The sequence below is a fragment of the Clupea harengus genome, chromosome 26 (assembly GCF_900700415.2).
Source record: "Clupea harengus chromosome 26, Ch_v2.0.2, whole genome shotgun sequence".
NCBI classification, from domain to species: domain Eukaryota; kingdom Metazoa; phylum Chordata; class Actinopteri; order Clupeiformes; family Clupeidae; genus Clupea; species Clupea harengus.
The window spans coordinates 5144857-5163924 of NC_045177.1; the positions used below are offsets into that span (position 1 = coordinate 5144857).

Genomic DNA, 19068 nt, shown 5'->3' on the forward strand with positions numbered 1-19068 from the left:
CTTTCAGTAGGAAAATAAACAGCTGACAAATGCAGAATTAAGTAAATGTTAGAACATTGAACAGTATACCTGATGCCGAGAGGATCTTCTGCAATAACTCCGGATAGGTAAGGCTAAAGACTTCGGCTTGGTGGAGGTGGAATTTGTAAGGTGATATGGTGATATGGTGTTATGAGCATAGCAGTGACAATTCTCAACTTACCCAGTGCCCAATTTCCTGTTCAACCGGAATATCATACTAAGAAAGCTGCTCAAGATAATAATAATAGATTATTAAAGGGTGTGAAGGAATTTGTGAAACCAAACCAAAGCACACACCCAACAACTGTAGTGTTTGTCAAATGTTGTTTTATTAACACCATCAGTGTCATTCTTTTTATTCTGACATCAATGCCATTGTCGTAACCATTGATAACAAAGCTGACTCACAAATGGCTTGAAAAGGAACAGGAAGGGTTGTATTTGTATGGGCTTTTATACTTGCCACCTTCATTGAGAGGGGTATTTAAGTGCATCTACCATGAGCCTGATTGTTCAAGAGCAGTTTTATAGAGACAAAACGGTATCATTTCTAGAAGATGAATTACACTTAGTGCTACCTTTCACCTTTGGTCCCATCTCACAAAGTGTAAAAAATCTCTCTTTTGCACTCTCTCACTTTCTCTCTATGAAGAGGAGTATGTCAAATCATATTTTAAGATGGTGCACAACACTGTAAGATCAACAGGTGATCAGAGCCACAAACATTAGGTCAGTAAACCATCAGCATTAATCTTAGCCATAATCAGAATATTAAATAATCTCCAGTCAAAATAGATCAGCATTCTTTGAATAGTTCACCTTGATAATTACTAGCCACTACATTTTGACTGGCTCTAGGCAAACTTTGTTTGAGACACGTTGCCAAAATGTCACCATCTTAAAAAATAAAAACGTATTCATTCATGTGTTTGTAGAGTTTTTTTTTCTTCTATTTATAGCACCCCTCAGTGGTGAAAATTAGATTGAAAAGTAGTAATTTTCTTTCAGAAATTTCAAAATGGCAGATTTTTCTTCAAGCAGGTCTTAAATATGGAGATGGCTATGATAGTGTACAAATAAATCTACACATCCAACCCTTCAGACAGGAAAATCTCAAGGGTGTTTTTATTCCAAAATGTGCCATATGTAAATGCTGTCTTGCTCTAGATCACATGAAAAATAGTTCCTGGTCTTTCTACTCATATTGTGTCTTGAATTTCAAGTTTGTTTGAACTGTGTCTAGAATTACATGTTTCTTTTTGGTATGGCAACTAGAATTACTGGTCTATGTTAGACTGGAAGTATTTTTCTTGTTTGAACCAACCAAAAGCAGCTCAACCACAGCTGAGACAGAACAACTCCCGATCTTTTGGTTTCACAGATGTGCATTCCATTGATTGTCTGTACTGTAAAACTCAACTGTCTCAGCTTCAGGTGAAACACGTATTTTTCTTTCTTTTTTTGTTTTTGTTTTTTAACACTCTGTGGTGTGGGATCAATTGTGGAACACTGTGGATTGAACTGCACTCCTATTTCTTAAGTGTCTTTTCTATAGACCCTCCAGTCTGATTCAGGTGCAAAATAAAATCATTAGATCCAGAACAGAGGAAGAAGACATCACTTCTCTTTTAAGGGTTACAAAATACATCCTTTACAACAGGAGAGTCCTCTCACGAGGGATTAATTGCACACATTTTAACTTTCATGGATCCCTCACTCTTGTCCGTAAAACAAAGACTTGGGGAAAATATACATTTAGACAGATCACTCTCCATAAATGCTTATCTCATACACTGTATGCTGTCTACTTTCACCTAAATAGAAGGCACTTCGGACCATTAAAATACTGATACTTAAATATCTGTATGTGCAAATAAAAAAAAAAACAGCTAAATGGTTAAAAAAAAAAAAAAAAAAAAAAAACACACACACACACACACACACACACACACACACACACAAAATGCACAGCTGCTGATTTCAAATAGGAGAAATCTATTATTACCGTAAGTGAATGCTTATCTGTTAATGTTTACATGTGTCAGGGAGTGGACCGTGACCAGGCCCGTGTCAATGGAAGCACAGAGCAGCAAGACAAATAAAAAAAGTAAATACAATCAACATTAAAAATGTTTCGTCATCACAGAAATATAATAGAATGAACTCTGTCGGCTGATTGGCTGACAGACTCTATTCTAATGAAACAATGCACAGCCACAATGGTGCCAAAAGAGAGGTGTGGACTTGGGAGTCCTTATCTTGACAGCTAGCATAGCCTGCATACTGCATTAAGTGAAATACTGCATAATCAATGACGCTCAATGTAACAGGGATGGGAATAATTTGTTTGCTTTCCTTAATAAAATCCGGGGAATACCGCACCCTGAAAGCCTAATGATGATGGGTGAACAAAGGTGTCTGTGTACAGAGTTTGAGATGAACACGCAAAATACCGGAATAGGTGGGCGACAGACTCCACCCCGCTTGAGGAGATTTGGGAGGGAGGACCCCGAAACGGACCACTGACGTAAACCACCTGTTAAACATGGCTCACGTCCAACAATAGTCTATCAGTTCTGAAGCCCCGTGGGCCGTATCCACCTAGATCTCTGGACATAGCCGAAGAATGAAAACGGACCATTACGGACAAATCTAGAGATGAGCGGGAGCGGTATTATCACCACTCTTACCTTCTCTTTAATTATTATCTGTCAGTACGTGTTACCTAGAAGACCTTTAGTAGATCTAGCATCTTTCATGGAAGCCATGTACTTTCACTCACATTTGTGTAGGAGTAGTAACATGGTCCAAGTCCTGCAGCGGTAGATAGGCCTATATTCTACTGGTCCCCTTTGTTACACTGCTAGTAATATGAATAGTATGTCTTCTCTCAGTTTACATTTTACTTTTTATTTTTCACAGATGTATCATGCTAAGCTAACGTTTGTTAAGTATGTGCAATAAGCAGCAATGCGATGATTGTCCACGAAGAGCTTTTTTTTTTAGGCTTGTCTGAGTGCAAGAGAGAAATTGCTCTGCGGTCAGGTCGACTTCTACCTCTTGCGAAGAGGGCAACTGAAGCGGTAGGTTAAGTTATTGTCACAGACGAAAAAGCAAAGCATTTAACTCGGCTTCAAAACTTAAAGCTCATGGTCCGTTGTTGCTGTCTGCGCAGCCTGTCAGAACTGTATCGGTTGCACCACACTATTGCATGGGGTTTGTCTTCTTAGAAATCACATACAAATATCATTTTCATACAAAGACTCAGAAGCCCCAACAATGTAATTCATATAAAAGAACATTTGAGATATGAGACGTTGAGGTGTTGCCTTTCGTCAGAAAAAAAACCTTTTAAAACAAACAAAAAAAACGTATCTTTGTTGTTTGCTATGTCATGACGTAGAGATCCTGTAAAACTGAAAAAAGAAAAAAAAAACGCTTTCTGAACGGCATAAAGTGCAAAAGAATGCATCGACAGACAGCCTAAGGGGGCTGTTGAGTTGCTGGACTGTCAGGTTGATTGCCTCCCAGAAGCACACTGAAATTTGCGGACCCCTCAGAAGCCACAGTTAGAGTTCTGTATATTTGGAAATACGTCTGTATTCTGTCGCTAGTTTATTAATTACCTTGCGGTCCCTTACAATGCTTTTTTTTTTTGCGTTCCCTTGTGTTACTGTTGCATCCCCTCACTGTGAGGAATGCAAGAACAATGGTATTGCCACAGAATGGAAAAGTATTGGGAGGGAAAAGCAAAATTCGTTGCAAGGAAAGGCGAAGGTGTGTCAGAGTGATTAGAAGAAATAAAAAAACCTTTGTCCCATGATGGCCTATCAGGGTCTCTGTCGAAGTTCCATTGTAGACAAACAGTGTGACGTGTTGTAGCCCTCTCTCAGAACACAAGTTAGACAGAGCATATAATGATTGGCATCACTGTCGTCAACCTGCATGACAGTGTAAGCCTCATGACAGATGGCTTACAGTGAGTCACACGTCCAGTCACCCCTCTGGAACAGGCTTATTGCCCACATGAGCTTTCTCTTTAGTTTTTAGATGCTCGTCCCTGGCAAGTCGACGCCAGAGGAAGCAACGCGTCGTTGGTTAAGACATGCTTATTACATAGGCCTCAGGTAGGAATGTTCAAGTAAACTGTCCCATAGCTTCCAAATCTCATTTCAAACTGTAGGGAATGAATAGGGTTATTTTGTTATAGCTTTCATTGAGAAGTAAAAAAAAAAAAAAAAAAAAAATTATATCTATGAACCGTTGTAGGAATAGCGGAGAATTCATCCCCTCCCGAAAATTTCTCAACACACTCACACACGCTTTCTTTCTCTCCTTCTCGCTCACACACAACCACACAGACACGCACGCACACACTCACACACAGCACCCTTTCCCGAAGGGCCCCGTTGCTTAGCTGACAACAGCAGGCCTCAGCACCACCATCCCGGGTGGAATGACAACCCAGGACATGGGGTCGCGTCCAAAGCCTCCCTCTTCCTCTTCCCCGTCATCTTCCTCCATCCTCTCTTCCTCGTCATCTTCCTCCTCCCTGGCCCTCTTCCGGCCCCTGGCTCCCCTGGCCAGGAGGGGCCCCAGCCCCAGAGAAGCCCCCGGGAACAGAGGGGAGAGCAGGTGCCCGCCGTGGGACAGGCCGGGGTGAGAGGTCATCCGGCTCCCCAGCGCGCTGAGATCCAGAGGGCCCATGTTGGACAGGGGCAGAGAGGCCCCCCCTAGGCCGTGCAGGCCGTGGCCCCCGAGCAGGGCGGCGGCGGCGGCCGCAGCAGCAGCCCCCGGAAGGACGATGTGGGCCCCGGTGACGTAGGGCAGCTCGGGTGGAGGGGTGGAGTCCCCCTTGGGCCTGATGCACCCTGAGGAGGCCACCAGGCGGCCGGCCTTGAGGAGGGCCTCCATTCCGGGCGAGGGGCTCTGCTCCTGGGCCACGAAGTGGCCGTGGGCCTTGATGTGCTTGCGCAGGGAGCTGGGGTCGGTGTAGCGCTTCAGGCAGCCCACCATCTTGCAGAAGTAGGGCTTGTCCACGTAGTGCGTGCGCGTGTGCTTGAAGCGGTCGCTGGAGTTGGAGTAGCGCTTGTTGCAGCCCTCGTAGGGACAGATGTAGGGCTTCTCGCCTGGGGGAGAGACAGAGAGAGTGGTGTGTGACGGTATGTGACTGGATGTGTTTGTGTGTTTGGATGCACTCAACAGTGTACAGCTATGTGTGTGTGGTTGTGAGTTCATCCATACTCTCATATGTGTGTGGGTGTGTATATGTTGTTATGTCCCCATTAGTGTATGGTTGGATATGTGTGTGTGTGTGATGGTAAGTGGGGCTATCCTACCTCTGTCAGCGGCTGTGTGTGTGTGTGTGTGTGTGTGTGTGTGTGTGTGTGTGTGTGTGTGTGTGTGTGTGTATGTGTATGTGTGTGTGTGTGTATGGTTTTCCTACCTGTGTGTGAGCGGTTGTGTATTTTCAGGTTCTCCAGGCGTGAGAAGCTCTTGTTGCAGGTGGGGCAGTGGTGAGGCTTCTCGTTGGTGTGGGTGCGAACATGGATCAGCATTTTATACCTGAGTGACATCACACACAACAACGGATCAGTTTAGACACTGTTGTTGTTGTTGTTGGACTCAAGCAGATACAAAAGATACACCCAAAATTGCATACCCTACCATAAAAAAGAATGTATTATCATTATCATTATCATTATTATAATTATTATTATTATCGTTATTGTTATTATTATAATTATAATTATTAATGTTGCTTTGGATACAAAGTGTCTATTAAGTACATGAACTTAGATTTACAAGTCAAAATAAATAAAGTCAAAATAAATACAGTTCCTATATTTTCTGTTACCAGTTTCTCTTAGAGGTAGGGCTAATGACCCAAACAAGTACAAAAAAATATTTTTAAATGTTTTGTTAGTTACTTTTCAATACTGAATTTGACCCTGACCTCTGTCTTGTGTTATTAGTAGTCAAATATGATATATGAACATTCCGTATAAAACCTCACCTGGCATTAAAGCCACGCCCCCTGCGTGCACACCCCTCCCAGTGGCAACAGTACCCAGAATCCTTCTCAGGCTTCACATGAAAGTCATTAACGTGGTCCACCAAGTCCTGCAGCGAGTCGAACAGCAGGCGGCACTAGAGAGCAGGCGGAGAGACGGAGAGAACAACAGGAGGAGAGGAGAGGAGGGCGAGAGAAGGAGGGGCAGAGAAGAAAATGATGAACAATTTAGGTAGGTTTCCACATTTTGGTATAGCGGTGCGATTTGGAAATGTACTTTTTGGAAAATCTTATTTATTATCTTATCCCTGCATGACTACCAAGAACCAATTAAAGAATTAGTAAATATTTGTATCTCTGATGCATATGAGATCTACTTAGTCTAATTTTTAAGGAATGGGTTGCTGGTAATTATAAACGTAATGAGTAGAAGTACCCCCAGAGGATCAACAAAGAGATGTGGAAATATTCTGTGTTTTATCCACTGCAGTATTAAAACACTGAAGTCATTGAAACACTGAAGTCAAGTATTTTTTATTTAACATGCATACAGGCACTCCCTAAGTTAAAGCTGTTAACAGTTAGTGTTGGTGTTTTGTGCTGCTTCAACCACAAGAGGGCGCCTGGGTGTTCCAAATAACCAGAGGTTTGTGACCTGGAGTGTGAAGGTCTGAGGCCTTATTGGAATTGTCGGACTAGTTGGGCTAATGTTAAAAAAATAGGCCCAGTTGCTTGTTTTGTACTCATTTTACTGATCAGAACGCAGAAAAGTAAGTATGACAGAGGAAACATTCACTATTTAAAGTGGCAAATGTGTTGTAAGCTTTCTTGCTATTTCCTTCTGAACATTGTTTTTTTTTTTTTTTTAAATCTCGACATATGATTTCAAATCTTTCCATAAAAATGGGCCAGACCAGAGGCCTTGTGTCACCCTTGAGATGGTGCAATGGTGCCCTCGCCTGGGCCTCTCTTGACCCCGTGGTCCCGGCGGAGGAAAAAAAGATTGCAAGATACTTCTAGGGAGGTAGCAGTCTTACTTACATACCACGACTATTTAGTGAGTGCTCTGGTTTCTGTGTTTTTATACAGGTAAAGTAGGTGACCAGTGTTTTTCACAAACGCATATCACAGAATAAGGGGGAGATGTTGATATCAGGGGCAACAGGTCATGATAATCACATCCCAAATTACACAGTGACTCCCAGCCCCTTGTCCATAGTATAGTACACTGTTTAGATACGAGTACATCCAAATAGTTAGCTGCCGGTCTCTGAGCTTGTTAGAACCACACACTTATAGTTGCACCACACTTTCTGACTGTTTGACCAACGGCTTTTCTCCACCCCTCACCCCGCCCTCCTCTAATACCCCGATACCCCGATACCCCTGTCCCCCCTCACCTTTCTCCAGCGGCAGCCCAGCTGCTCGTCTGATGAGGGCTCGGGCGACGTACGCTTTTCCCCGTTCCGGCCAATGAACAGGGAGGAGGGGAGCTGAAAGCCGCCCCCTGCTCCAATCGGCAGGAAGAACTGGAAGCCCTGCGCTGAGGCTCCGCCCTCCAGGTAGTGGGCGTTTGCAGACTCCTGTGAGGTATTGAGAAGAGAGAGGGAGAAAGAGGGAGAGAGAGAGAGAGAGATGATGCACTGTTGGCAAATTAAATCAAAATGCCTTGCCTAACTCTGCTGAGAGAACAAGCCCAGACATATTCCCTTAAGTACATACACACACACACACACACACACACACACACACAGAGTGTAGTCTACTTGGGGTATCTCCTCAACCGCCCGCTGAAGCAGCTGAGAAAGCAGGCAAGAAGAGCTGTCTGTGTTTGTGCTAATGAGAATGACTCGCATGTCAGCAGCAGACACTACCAAATGGAGATGGAGACACGAGGAGAATGACAGAAACAATGAAAGAAAGTGGGAGAAAAAAACAACAACAGGGTCGTGACCCAGAGAGAGAGAGAGAGAGAGAGAGAGAGAGAGAGAGACAGGGATGACAAATGGCGAAGGGCTGCTTCACCCACGGAGGTTGCAGGGAGTAGTCGGCACAGACCGACCGTCCTGGCTTCAGCCGAAGCCACACGGCACTTAAGGCCAGATCATGGTCCGCAGAGAGGAAAGAGTGGGAGTGCTGGAGGACAGGACTCATAAATGGAGGGAGGCCGGGGGACCAGGGGATGAGAGAGGAGGAGGGGGAGGGCTGGGGTTGCACATAGCTTTCCCCCATATAGTCAGTGTTTAGAGTGTGCAGAAGGGGGAAAAAAGAACAGAGAGCATTTCAACACAAACGTCACCCGTGGATGGCAGCTTTTAGCCCCTAAGCTAAGCAGGCCAAGGGTCAGGGCTTTACTCTATGAAGAGCTGATTGGGGTGAACTGGGTTTTAGATGGAATTGAACTGTGAGTGACCTCTGTGGAAGAGTCATTTTGATTTGTAGAATGGAATTGAATGTAGGGGTTGGAAAGTGATGTGGTAAACCTTAGGCCTGGAGGTCCCTCACTGACCCTCTCTCTCTTTCTCTTTCTCTCTCTCTCTCCCTCTCTCTCTATCTTTTTCATAGTGATGGTTCAAATGGGAGCATCTTTATCAGTGTATAGTCTGTGTGTGCAGATATGGGGGTTGGCGGTGTCACTAAATGAGCTACACACCACAGATAGATGGTGAATTGAATTACAGATGGGCTGAATTGAGTTACTGGGCGTGAGGTCTGCACACGCCTAGCCTCTATCGCCCACCACCCCCAACCACACACACACACACACACACACACACAACAGCTCCAGCTGTTCCTGATGCCTCAGCTGGTCCTAAACTTGAACTGTTTTTCAACAAATACTTGAAGAAACATTTTGTGTTAAAGGTGTAGTTTGCTGTTTATGTTCGGGGGAATAAAAAACTCTCAACCTTGGTATTCCTGTGTATTTTATGCGATTTGATTCTTCTTTTTCTTTGCTTTTTAACTATATTTCTTTGAAACTTACAGGGCCTGAAAATGTAAATGTAGATGACAAATCTCCTGTTCCAACTACTCCTTCACACTTAAACAGCCTTAAAGCTGCTCTAAGCGATGTTAACAGTTCTTCCTAACTTGACCACCGTAGGAGGCCACTTCTTGCCTTTAGAGTCCTGAACTGAACCCACACAAAATAAGGGGCAGGCAGGGACCGGTGTCTCTTTGAAAGTTTCTTACTTGTTTTCCATGGATGAATGAGTTTCTTAGGGTTCTCTGTTTTAGCCGGCTTCGAAAATGTAAAACGATATGAGATACTTCGGCGTTAACGTAGATCATTAGAGGAGCACAGTGCCGGGCCTCACTGGTAGTCGATGTGCACGTGAGTTTGTGTGTCTTGTCCGTCGCGTGTTCCAGTTTTCTTAGCGGACAAAGGTGGCAAACAGCATGTCGCGGAGAATGCGCCCGGCGAGATTCGATTTGGTGTTCTAAATGAGCGGGCCAGCGGAGTGGGGGTGAATGGGCGTCAGTGCAGGGCATGTGGCCCACAGGAGCGCATGTGATAGCTAACGAGTTCTTATCGGGACACGAAGGCCCTCCGACGATGATTTGATTTTCAACCCCTCCACCCCATGCTCTGGTCAGGCACGAGACGCTGACAGCTCGAGGAGACACACACAGCTTCTTTCTAACACACCCTCGGGTCTCAAGTCGCGGGGAAATTAAGGCCGTAATTCATAGTCTGTCTCCTTTAACTCTCCACGGAGTTTAGGTGCTCGGGCCTAAGTTAGCGCAACTGCAGGTTACAGAGTTGAGCGTATTACGAAACAATTTGACAAAATAAAAGGACACCCCTTAAAGCGTCCTTCAGTTCCACAGTTTTTCAAAAGAAAAATAAAGGTTCTTAAAACCTAAAAACTGCATAGAATCTCTCACAGAAAGTGTTTCTTCAAGAAACCTTAACATTGATTATACACTTGATTCGGATTCAATATTTAATGCTGAATATATGTGAACTATTTAAATTTAAACGCCAGAGCCAATAGTTTCAGGGAGGAAGACAGAGGGAAACATTTCCAAAAAATATTGCTTTCCAACTCTATTTTAGTTGCCATGTTTAGGTTCTCAAGTACATTTTTTGAGAGACCTTTCTTTCTGTAAGTCCAAATAAGGAGAAGGTTATGTAGATGTACGATTTTAAAATTCAGGTGACAACATCCAGTCATTGGCTCACGTCATCCTTCAACTAGGGTCGCGACCCCTCAAACAGCCCTGTAGTGTGTGATTATGAAGACACATGTCCCTGAATATGCATGTCAGAAGCTTGCATGTGTAATTCAATACTCTTTTTAGGCTATTCATGCTATTTTCAGACAGGCTTTTAAAGACTTGGGTTTGGAGTGAACCGTTTGAAAAACACACACCACATCTGTCTACTGGATAGCTCAAACATGCCTTCTGAGGGGAAGGTGAATTGAAACAAATACTACGTGATTATCTGTGATGGCTGCTACAGCCCTGTGGTCGGGGGGTGCTCGATACAGACTATATGTGCTGTCTATACCCTGGGAAGATGCTCAATACAGACTATATGTGCTGTCTTTACCCTGGGAAGATGCTCAATACAGACTATATGTGCTGTCCACACCCTGGGAATATTCACCATAGAGACTATATGTGCTGTCCACACCCTGGGAATATTCACCATAGAGACTATATGTGCTGTCCATACCCTGGGAATATTCACCATAGAGACTATATGTGCTGTCCACACCCTGGGAATATTCACCATAGAGACTATATGTGCTGTCCACACCCTGGGAATATTCACCATAGAGACTATATCTGCTGTCCATACCCTGGGAAAATGCACCATAGAGACTATATGTGCTGTCCACACCCAGGGAATATTCACCATAGAGACTATATCTGCTGTCCATACCCTGGGAAGGTAGGAATGCATGGCTGCCCCATTGGAGTGGGTGTCGATGGGGGAGGGAGGTGCTGAGCCGTGTCGGGAGGTCAGGTCCATGGCAGGGGGGGTCTGGGGCTCCTGTTTTGGCCTGGGGTGACACAGGCACACCTGGAACACAGATAGGAGGAGGGGCAGGAGAAAGAAAGGGGGATTAAAGGTTTTTTGAAGGAAAAGAATGCCCAAGTAGGAATTCCTATCTTCCAGGTGGACATACACACACACACACACACACACACACACACACACACACACACACACACACACTCATCACTCATCACACACACACACACATCACTCATCACACACACACACACACACACACACACACACACACACACACACACACACACACACACACACACACACACACACACACACACACACGCAGAATGTTTCTGTCAAATGTGTTCAAAGTCAACTCCACCTGTGCCAGAGTTCTTAACCCCCTATCGCCATCGCTCTCTCTGGCTGCTTGACTGCTCTTTAACATTTATACTGACACAGCGGCGGCTGGTTTCACCCATTTTGCCTGTCATGTGGACAGATGTCTGTAACTCCTCTCTCTCTCTCTGCTCTGTGGAACCTAAACCGATGTCCTTTTAGTTTAGAATGTTGCTTACGGTTATAGTTTTGTGACGTCACGTCTAAGTAAGACTATCACTGGCCCTATCAGGTAGAGGTCAGCGCTGGGCCGCAGAGAGAGAGAGAGAGAGAGAGAGAGAGAGAGAGAGAAGGTAATTCAATCATACTGGCGACCATAGTGGTTAGGTGAACTCACACGGTCACCCAAAACAATAGCCTGTTTTATGCCACGTCTGTTATTTACAGACGTCATGATGAGGGAACCCTACAATTAAGAATTCCATTGCACTGTGCAAAGTCTGTCTGCGTTACCTAGGTAGGTCATCATGTGCAGTACCTTAGGACCGGCTCAGTGTAATGTGCTACCTATGGAACATAGGGCCTCTGGGGAATGTGCATATATATATATAGATGATCACCTAAAAGCGTGGATGTTTTTTTACAAACAGATAGAATTTCTAAATGGTAAAAATATGGTTTTTTTTTATTATTATGGAGTCACTAATGATTAGCCGTTAAAGGATAAAGGTTAAAGGTGTTGTATTGGGGTAAAGGACCCTTTGTGAAGGTCCACCGGTTCATCTTCAGAGTGATACTTCAGAAATGAGAACCTTCTACCAAGAAGGCTTTTTTTTAGCGAACCCACGTGTTGTTGTGAACATGTCATGTGATCACACATGTGCTGGTGCTCCCAGCTGACCTGTGGGCGGTGAGGAGGGGGGCATGGGCGTGATGACACTCTTGTCGTTGGCCGTGCGGACCTGGCGGGCGCGGGTGGCGTGGAGGGGGGCGCAGATGGACATCCTCTGCGGCGCCCGGTCTCGGCCCGATGGCAGCTTCAGGTCCAGCGGTTCATCCAATGACAGCATGGCAGTGGCACGTGCTCCGCACACCTGTGGTCAGAGAGCCAATGAGAGAGGCTGTTACTGCGGTGCCACTTCATGACAGGTCAGTCAGGTTAGCCTGGTTAGCGCTTGCATTGAATTCGGGTCAGACTTTAAGTCCCTCTTTATATATTTATACTAGCAAACATCAAACCCTATGACTGTCCAAAAACAAAAACAAAAACAAATTTCCTATTTGGACTGAAAACATGCATCCCTTCCATATTATTTAGAGCCAAAGAATATATGGTCACACTTTGTTTACAAAACTAAATCCATCTGTGACACAAAAGAGCCCTGTCAGACGCTAACATCACCACCCTCAGAAACCCCAGGGCGAGGCGTGTCTCTTTCTGTCCCTCCCATACACACGTAAAGGGGGCTGATGGAAAAAATTGCTAAATATACGTCCAGCAACTGTTACTCATTTACATGTCTTTCAGCTAGTCACGCTAGTCAGAGCCCCTCAGCAGCACACACACACACACACACACACACTCACACTCACACACACACACACAGCACACACCACACACACACACACACACACAGCACACACACACACACACACACACACACACACACACACACACACACAGCACACACGCTCGCATACTCTCACGCTTACTTTCTGTGGGATGCTGCGCGGGGTGCTTAGCTCCCCTCTTTCTCTTTTTCTCTCTCCCTCTCTCTCTCTCCTGTGACCTTTGTGCATACACACATGTGCACACACACACACACACACACACACACACACACACACACACACACACACACAGAGGAATGTGAGCCATATCAGACCAGATGGCCTGCTTTCTGTGCCCCCCTCGGCCCTAGTAACTTCTCATCCTAGATGTCATGAAATTCACACACACACACACACACACACACACACACACACACACACACACAGTTTGAGATTTCTATTCTGTATGCTCTACACATAATGGAACACTGACAAACGCATAGCATCAGTACCACCACAGCACATGCAGCATGCCAGAGATGCAAGACTAAAACCACTGCCTTGCTTTGGCACACACACACACACACACACACACACACACACACACACACACACACACACACACACACACACACACACACACTAAAACCGCTGCCTTGCTTTGGCGCACACACACACACACACACACACACACACACACACACACACACACACACACACACACACACACACTAAAACCGCTGCCTTGCTTTGTTCTCCCTCCCTCTCTGCCTGCCTGCCTCCTTCACTCTCCCTCTCTGTGACACACATACACAAACACATCCAAACGCTCTCCCTCTCACACACACTCACAAACTCTCTCTCTCTCGCTCTCCCACACACTCACAAACTCTATTTCTCTCTCTCTCTCTAACAAACACACACACACACACACACACACACACACACACACACACACACACACACACACACACACACACACACACACACACACACTCACTTCGCAAACTCTCTGTCACACACATAAACACATATACACACACTCAGTCCTAATGAAGAGCGGTGGTTTGGGAGTCTGGCCTGTATCTACACGCAGCCCCAGTGTCTGTGTCTGCGAGCCATGGGTGGAACTGCAGGTCACACAGTTCATTAACCCCTCACCGTAAATAAAGACCTGCAGGCCCACAACAGGAGACGGGAGGAGAGGTGAGGAGAGGAGAGAGAACAAGAGGAGGAGGAACGAATCAAATTCACTCCAGTGTTTTCCGCTGCGGATTCTAGAGTTTTCTAGAAAGTTCCTGCTATAGGGGCCCCCGCGGAGCGGAGATGTTTACACTGAAGAAGCCATTCTGGACCGTAAACCACAAATGCCTGTGAGTCACGATGGAGTTGTACAAACAGTCCACCACAAAAAAGCATATTTCTCTGAGCTACACATTCCTCTGGACTGTCAACTAGGGACTGCTGAGAAACACAGTCAGGCAGAAAATACACTCTCAGTTTGCAGAAACGACGACTTTGTCAAATTTTGGGTCTACTCATGGTTTTTTTTCTTCAAAACTAAATGTAAACAATTATATTTCATGGCCTTTTTTTTCAGGAATAAATGTAAATGTAGCTGAGTGGCTAAAGGTGCTACGCCCATGAAGGATGGCGGACGTAGCAGAAGTGCTCAACGCAAACAGGCTCTCGCTCAGAGACGCCTCCGCACTCAGTCAGAGTTACACCCTGGCTCCTGAAGAGTCTGCCTTGTTTGTCCCATCTAGCCTTTCTTTCCTTCTTTCTCTTTCAACCCCTCAGCCTTTCTCTCTTTTATACTCTACCCCTCCCTCGCTCTATCCTTCTGTCTGTCTTTTTTTAATTCCCTCCCTCCCTTCCTCTCTCCCTTTTTCTGTTTCTTTCCATCATTCAGTCGCTTTCTCTTCTCATCCTTCTGTCTTTTTCCCTCCATCCTTTCCCCTTACTCTTTTTCTCTCCTTTCTCTTTTCTTTCCCTCTCTCTCTCTCTCTCTCTCTCTCTCTCTCTTTCCAGCGGAAACTCCCCTCAGTGCAGGAACGCAGACGGCGCCCCCACTCAGCCCTGTGGCCCCCGTCCTGGCAGCCACTCCCTGGCAAGGGCTCCCCCTCCTCCTCCTCCTCCTCCTCCTCCTCCTCCTCTCTCTCTCTCTCTCTCTCTTTCCCCACCCTCCTTTTCCCGGCCTGTCTCTCTTCTTCTCCTCCCTCTGATGGATTCTCTCCCTCAGTCAATTCTCCCCTTCTCTTTTTATTTTCATTCTCTCTCTCTCTCTCTTTCTGTCTCTCTCTCTATTTCCACATAACCTAGCCTAGAGTTTTGGACCCTTTTCGCACTGGTCTGTTTGTGATTTAGCTAGCTAGCGGCAGTGTTTTTAAATGTGGGCTAATAGGGCTATAGAGCGCTAATAGCATTTATTTGTGTGTGTGTTGTCTTTTTTTGTGTGTATTTGTGCATAATATATGTATGTGTATACTGTATGCATGTATCTGTGTGTATTTCTGTGTGTTACGTTTGTGGTGGGGGGTTAGGTGGGCAGGGTCAGGCTGGTGGAGTGGTGGTGGTTGTGAGCTGGAGGGGGGGGGGGCTGTGGGGGGGCCTAGAGGAAGGGGGGGGGGGGGGGGGGTCGGTGGAGTTGACCTCACAGGGACTTCCGCACCCAGGCGTGGGGTCAGGTTGTCTTTGTGCCGACAGCTTGCCGCTTTGAAAGGAATCTTTGTCCCCCCGCGGGGCAAACACAGCCTGGAACAGTTTGGTGTGTGCTTGGAAGTGGAGGGGCAGGAGAGGGTGGGTGGGGGGCAATGTGGAGGGTGCCAGGGGGTCTGAATGAGACGTTTGTATCCCTACAAACACCCCCCACCATCAACGCCACCCCCCCCCCCCCCCCCCCCCCCAACACAGACATATATATACACATACACGTACACACAGGGCAGCCCCCCCCCTATGTACTCACACATTCTCCATTCCAGAGTTCAAAGCACATCGGAGGATGATGGCGGTGGGAGATAGAGAGAGATAGTGGGAGTAGCGAGAGAGAGAGAGAGCGAGAGAGAAAGAGAGAGAGAGAGCAAGAGAGAGAAAGAGAAAGAGAGAATAGTTGAGATGTTTCATTTGTCATCGAGCGCTTGCCCTGGTTCTGCCCAGGGGCCAGGAAGAGGGTGGTAGGGCCTCAGTGGGAGTCCTCTCAAAAGACAATTTAATTTGTTTTTCATCTCTCTCTCTCCCTCCCTCTCTCTCCCGTTCCCTCGCTCTTTCCCCTCTGTCTCTTTCTAACTCTCGGTTTGTCACACACACACACTAACACACACACAAACACACACACACACACACACACACACGGCAAGCCACGTTTCCCCAAGTGGCCTCTTCAGATAATCATTAAGATGAACACAGTTAATGCCGACCCCGGACCCCCAACAGAGATGTTGAACTAAGGAGCTATCACAGACTTATCACAGATCTCAGATCAGATCTCCACAGTAACCCTCCAAAGAGCTTCTCCATCTTATCTTCCTTCACTCAGATACTTCAGAATGGTTTATTTGAACGTCTGCTTGAAGAGTTGCATTGAACCATGCAAGGAGGACAGACTACTTGCACTACCTCCATTCTTATTTATTATTTTGCTCATACTGTCTGGTACTATCTGTCCTTGTATTGTTGTTCTGTGTTGTCTTGTTGTTCTATTTGTGATACTATAGCCTGCATGGAGAAAACCAAAAAAAATTCCTAGTATCTGTATACATGGCGAAATAAAGTTGAATTGAATTGAATTGACTAGAACACACTGCATAAGGCTAATAGCCAAACACAAGGACCATGAGAACTCTCATCCAATCTAGACAGTTCAAGATAAAGCTGTTAAAGATTCTGGATTATATTCTTCCTCCTCCTTATTCCTTTGCAAAGAGCCCCTCTGGTTTTTTGGTTGCTCAGGCTGTGAACATATGAGGGAAGAAGCAGCTCAACTCTTCGCCACAGTACAGGCTGTGCTGAGAGACTTACTGCATGCCAGGCCACCAGTGCGGCTTTGCATTCCACTGTGAGCTCACAGCCGCTCACACATGCTGGCCATGCAGAGAGATGGTGCTCTCTCTCTCACACACACACACACACACACACACACACATACACACGCACACACACACGCACGCACACACACACACACACACACACACACACGCACACACACACACACACACACACACACACAGACACACATGCACATGAGCAAAAAAACACACAGGCTGAGCACAATGTGCACACACTTAAAGGTGTAGTCTGCGATTGTAATATCAGAGACTTTTTGTCAAATTCAGGGAGTTAATCTGCTCGGTTCTCTAGCTGTCCGTTCAGTGTTTGCTCTATAAAAAAAAAACATTTATAATCCGGTGTTCGCAAACAGTCCTGGCTCTGAAAATGGGAAACAAACACGGTGGCTCCGACGGAGCCATAAACAAGGAGCACAGCTTTAGGAGCACAGCTTTAGGAGCAATGAGGGGAGGGCTGTCATTTGATTGGCTTTTGAGCATAAACATCAACAACCTTTAGCGAAAACGAATTGCGGATTGCTTCTTTATGCATAAATACAAGCTGTACGAGTGTACGAGTGCAGACACACACACACACACACACAATGAGACACATATAGCCAAACACACTCACACTGTAAACACAACTACTCACAGACAGACTTACATTTCTGCATTTAATGTGTGTATATAAACGTACAGGCAGAAAGGACACTGGATCATTTTAAAGGCCTGTGCCCACACACACAAACATACACACACACACACACACACACACACACACACACACACACACACCCCAGCACAAACATGCTCTGTGGAACTACACACATAAAGAAAAGAGCTGGCACACACAACTATGGAAAAACACACATATACCAAGACCAGATATATGGAGAAATATGCATGCACACTTGCAAACACACACACACACACACAGACACATGGAGAAATATACACACGAATGCACGTCCACTCACAAAGACAAACATACTCTCATACACAGTCAGCCAAAAATATGCATGCACACACACACACACACACACACACACACATATACACTCAAACAAATGCACACACACACACACACACACACACACACCTCCCTGGGCCTCTTTCTTCCCCTCAGTGACCTCCCATTGGGCAGAATGCCCAGGCACTGATCCCTACCTCCCTGGCCCTCTCTCTCACACACACACACACACACACACACACACACGTACCCAAACCACAGCCTCTGTGGACACCCTGCTGCTCTCTCACACACACACACACACACACACACACACACACACACACACACACACACACACACACACACACACACACACATATAAACCATAGTCTCATTCGACATCCCCCTCAACACAAACACACAAAAACTGTTATATCTATGCACAGATGCACAAACATACACAGTTAAACCACACACACAAACATACACACACACACACACACACTCTGTGGCTCCACCGCCCCTCACCCAAGCTACCATATATCACACACACCCTTCTCTCTCTCTCCCTCTCCCTCATGCACACATACTCACACACCCGACTCACTCTCTCACACACACACACACACACCCTACTCACACCCTTCTCTCTCTCTCTCTGTCTCACACACACACGGTGCGTATGCGTCACACACCCTCAGATGAGAGACTCTTTCCTGCCTCCCTGCCTGCACCCCAGCCAGCTGCCGCCCGCCCGCCCGCCTTCTCACACAGGAAACCTCCGTTTCCACGACGCCCTGAGCTGGCCTCCCTCTCTCCTCCACTCCTCTCTTCCACCTCCTCTCCTCCCTCACACTCGTCTCTCTCTCTCTTCTCCTCTTCTTCTTCCCTCCCTCTTTCTCTCTCTCTCTCCTTCCCGCTCTCCTCCACCTCCTCTCCTCCCTCACACTCTTCTCTCTCTCTCTCTCCTCCTCTTCTTCTTCCCTCCCTCCCTCTCTCCTTCCCTCCCTTTCTCTCTCTCTCCTTCCCGCTCTCCCCTCTGTTTTTCCAGTCTTTTCCTTTGCCGACCCACTACTGTCTCCAGCCAACCCCAACCCCCACTGCCCCTATCCTTCTGTCTCTCCCTCTCCCTCCCTTTTTTCTATCCCTCCCTGTGAGTTTTTATCCTCTT

The 19068-nt window shown here is 46.2% G+C and overlaps 1 protein-coding gene across 1 annotated transcript in view; it reads right to left on the reverse strand.

Annotated features, from left to right (window-relative positions):
• Positions 1 to 330: 330 nt before the first annotated feature.
• The window catches only part of glis2a (GLIS family zinc finger 2a), a 32663-nt gene continuing 13925 nt past the window's right edge, over positions 331 to 19068 (reverse strand). Inside the window, exons 2-7 of the mRNA XM_031563475.2 lie at positions 12224 to 12439; positions 10905 to 11072; positions 7435 to 7617; positions 6038 to 6171; positions 5468 to 5586; positions 331 to 5150 (exon numbers count right to left, since the gene is read on the reverse strand). Of these exons, the coding sequence (XP_031419335.1) occupies positions 4435 to 5150; positions 5468 to 5586; positions 6038 to 6171; positions 7435 to 7617; positions 10905 to 11072; positions 12224 to 12415 (1512 nt within the window). The 5' untranslated portion in view covers positions 12416 to 12439 and the 3' untranslated portion in view covers positions 331 to 4434. The remainder of the gene's footprint in view (positions 5151 to 5467; positions 5587 to 6037; positions 6172 to 7434; positions 7618 to 10904; positions 11073 to 12223; positions 12440 to 19068) is intronic.